The sequence below is a fragment of the Arvicola amphibius genome, chromosome 6, assembly GCF_903992535.2.
Source record: "Arvicola amphibius chromosome 6, mArvAmp1.2, whole genome shotgun sequence".
Classification (NCBI taxonomy): Eukaryota; Metazoa; Chordata; class Mammalia; order Rodentia; family Cricetidae; genus Arvicola; species Arvicola amphibius.
The window spans coordinates 26,312,636-26,316,545 of NC_052052.2; the positions used below are offsets into that span (position 1 = coordinate 26,312,636).

At 43.3% G+C, this 3,910-nt stretch overlaps 1 protein-coding gene across 1 annotated transcript; it reads right to left on the minus strand.

Moving 5' to 3' along the window:
- Positions 1-537: 537 nt before the first annotated feature.
- LOC119817482 (40S ribosomal protein S27-like) lies at positions 538-804 on the minus strand. The gene has a single exon (XM_038334734.1). It carries the CDS (start codon positions 802-804, stop codon positions 550-552), a length of 255 nt encoding a protein of 84 aa, XP_038190662.1. The 3' UTR covers positions 538-549.
- Positions 805-3,910: the final 3,106 nt, after the last annotated feature.

The following is a 3,910-nucleotide window of genomic DNA, read 5'->3' on the forward strand; positions in this document are numbered from 1 at the left end:
AACAATCAGTTTCTGAGCTTGAGACTAATGTGAACTAGACTGCAGGCTCTTATAACCCGTGACACGAAAGGTTCACCCATCCCTATAGGTGCTATACATTAGCCTTTTCCTAAGACCTCAAAGTATCTCCCATTCCCTAAGGATACTCTACTATCTCCCTGATACCCTCACAAATATACTCTCAGACTCTAGGTATGACAGGAACCAGAAATATGGCTGATGTTCCTCCTGATCCTTAGTCTTGTATCTGATGTGGATTCCCCAGAACTGGAGTTGTAGGTGATTGTCAACTACCTAATGTGGGTGCTGGAAGCTGAACCCAGGTTCTCTGCAAGAACATCTGAGTCATCTCTCCAGCCCTTCCTTTATTTTTTTTATATGAGGCATGTGTGTGTGTGTGTGTGTGTGTGATGTGTGTGTATTTGTGTATTTATGTATACACACATGAGGAGGCCAGAACAGGGCATTGGGTGTTCTCTTTACTGTATTTTTTTTTTCCCAAAATGTGTTTATTGGGATGGTTCCCACTCATCTCGAATCAGGTGCTTTTCAGTGCTGCTTGCTCCTGAAGGAGCATCCTTCTGTCAGTCTTGCTTTCCCGCCTGTAGGCTGACAGAGGACAGTGGAGCAGCCGACACACAAGACTACCGTCTGTGCATGGCTAAAGACCGTGGTGATTTTATAGCATCCTGGGCACTTCACATCCATAAAGTAGGAATTGGGGCTCTGCACCAGGCGCTTTTTTGTGTGTTTCCTCTTTTCCTCCTCTGGAGAGGGATGAAGAAGATCCTTTGCAAGAGGCATGTTCTCATAGGGAGGTTGTCACCGCTGGAAAGGCTCTACTGTATTTTCTTGAAGTAGAGTCTTACTGAACCTGGATCTCACTGTTTGGTGGATAGAAGAAAAAAAATATCCAGAATAGAGCTAGAGATATAGTGCAGTTCTGTGAGTGCTTGCCCAGTATACAGAGGTCTGGGACTCAAAGACACACACACACACACACACACACACCAGAACAGGCAGAAGACAAATGAAGTGATTGGGGTGGGGGGGTTGAGAAAAAATGGGTGAGAAGAAAACGGGATTACCAATGGTCATGGGTCTCTCTCTCTCCCTCCCTCCGTCCCTCTGTCCGTCCCTCCCTCTCTCTCTCTCTCTCTCTCTCTCTCTCTCTCTCTCTCTCTCTCTCTCTCTCTCTCTCTCTCTCTCTCTCACACACACACACACACACACACTGTTCCAGGAACTAATCTCAGGTAGTCAGGCTTGTGCAGCAAGTGTTTTTGCCTCAAGTCATCTCTCTGCCCCTCCGGCATCTCTTTTGGGGGAGCTGAGAATACAGCCCTGTGAATACCCCAAATATGCTTTAGATGAGTAAATTGTGTGACATGTGAATCATATGTCAACAAAACTATTTTATGAGAAAATATTTAAAAGGAGGTCTCTTCTTTAATCTTTATAAGAAAGTATTCTGAGCACCAGGCCTTTAATCCCAGCACTCGGGAGGCAGAGGCAGGCGGATCTCTGTGAGTTCGAGGCCAACCTGGTTTACAAGAGCTAGTTCCAGGACAGGCTCCAAAGGTACAGAGAAACCCTGTCTCAAAAAAACAAAAGACAAAGAAAGTATTCTGAAGTAACCTGACACTAATAGACCCATTTCTTCCTGCTGTTCTCTGTCACTGTGTTCTTTGGGAGTTCTGGTTCCATTTGTAGCCTGGAGGATTTTTCAAGACAGGGTTTCTCTGTGTAGCCTTGGCTGTCCTGGAACTCATTTTGTAAACCAGGCTGGACAAAGGCGTGTGCCACCACTGCCCAGCATAACTAAATTTCTTGAGAAAGCTTATTCATTTCCTTCCTCTGTACAGCCTGATGTGTGTCTATTAGTCTTATCCATTTTTTTTTTGCTATTGTCCTTTGAGATTTTTTTTTTTTTTTGGTGGAAACAGAATTGGGCAAGGATCTTGCTTTGAATCTATGAGGGTCTGGAATTCTCTCTTATTCCATTTTAATTTATGAGCATGGGTGTTTTGCCTGCAAGTATGTATGCATACCACATGCATGCTTTCAGAGGCCAGAAACATCGGGTCCCTGGGATTGGAATTACAGATAGTTGTGAGCTACCATGTGGGTGTTGGGAATTTAGCCCAGATCCTCTGTAAGAGCACCCAGTGTTCTTAACTGCTGAACCATCTCTCCAGCGCTGGTCTTGAACTCTAGATCTTCCTTTCTTAGCCTTCCATGTGATGGAATCAGAGTTGTGCCCCTGTGCTCAACTGACATTCTTTTTCTGATACAAGATTTAGCTACAGATACTAGGCTGGCCTCAAACTTGTGATCCTCCTGTGGGAGCCCATAGAAAAAGATCTATTCCACCTTGACCAAAGGTCAGAGAATTCAAGCCTATTCTTGCTCCTTCAAGGATGTGACTGGAGGCTTGACCCAGGGAGTGGCTGCCTACAGGATGCTTGGTGTGGTCACTGCACGTCTTGCAGTAACTGACAGAATACTTAACTCAGCATAGAAACCCACAAACCCCTCATTTCTAATAACTGTGCCAATACTGTAGGATATTGAGAGGAAGGGGATATGAGAAAGAGGTTGAGCAATGCCAACTGTTAAGAGTACATTTTTAAATTATGTTGCTTGTAGGGTGATAGGAAAAACCTGGTATATCCCCATAGGAGGAAGAGTAGTTCAGAATGAAGAATTCTTTTTCTGAGGTCATAAAGACATTTCACACACACATACTCTCACATTTAACACACATATGTTTATAGTAATGTTATGTATTTGTTTGTGTTTGAGGCAAGGTCTCTTTATGCAGTCCTGGTTAACCTAAAACTCAGTCATCCTTCAGCCAAGCCTCATGAACCCTGGGGTTACAAGTTTGCATCCCCACATCTGTCTATATATTTTTTGTTATCGATTTGTCTTGTTTTGTGTTAGGGTTTCACCATATTGCCCAAGCTAGTCTTGAACTCACAATCCTCCTGCCTCAGATTCGAAGTGCTGTGATTACAGGCATGTGACATCATATCTAGCTATATTTTCCTATATAAATTTAAAAGTTTTGCCTCTAGTATTTAAGTTTCAGATCCACCTGGAATAAGTATTTTAGGGTTTTTGGGAAGTTCCCTATTTAATATTCCTATCTGTGGATCCTCACCTATTCATTATCCTAACTCTTCCCCTTCCTGCAGCGACCCACATACGCTTCTGTCCGTATTCATGTCAAGTCCTCATGGTTGGTGGTTGCTCTGAGGCCCCCATTCTGCACTAGGGACCCATGAGACCATCTGGTACGTATGCCATTTATCCCAAGGTTTTAACTTTTCTCTGTTGGGATATCTGGTAGGGAAAATTCCCTCACCTTTTCCTCCTTTCCCAGTAGTATCTACTGATGTTTTTGCTATATCAAGATAGATTAGAGTTTACTTGTCTAGACCCAGTAGAAGTTCTGCTGTGATTTTGGTTGGAGTCCCATTGACTTTATCAGTTTAGAGGAACTTAACATCTTTAAGTATCAAGTCTACCTTTTCATTGAAGGATTTGTGTGTGTTTGGGGGGAGGTCCTGTGTATGTGTGGGTATGAGCACATTGTATGTGTGTGTGTGTGTGTGTGTGTGTGTGTGTGTGTGAGTATGTGCATATGGAGACTGGAGAACAAACTGGGGTGTCATTCCTCTGTACATTGTTTTTTATTTCTCTTTCTTTCTTTCTTTTTTTTTTTGGAGGGAGTTGGTTTTTGAGACAGGGTTTTTCTGAGTAGCCCTGGCTGTCCTGGCACTTACTCTGTAGACAAGGCTGGCTTCGAACTCACAGAGATCCACCTGCCTCTGCCTCCTGAGTGCTGGGATTAGCATGTGCTACCATAGCCTAGCTTATTTTTATTTCTTAATTATTTTATTTT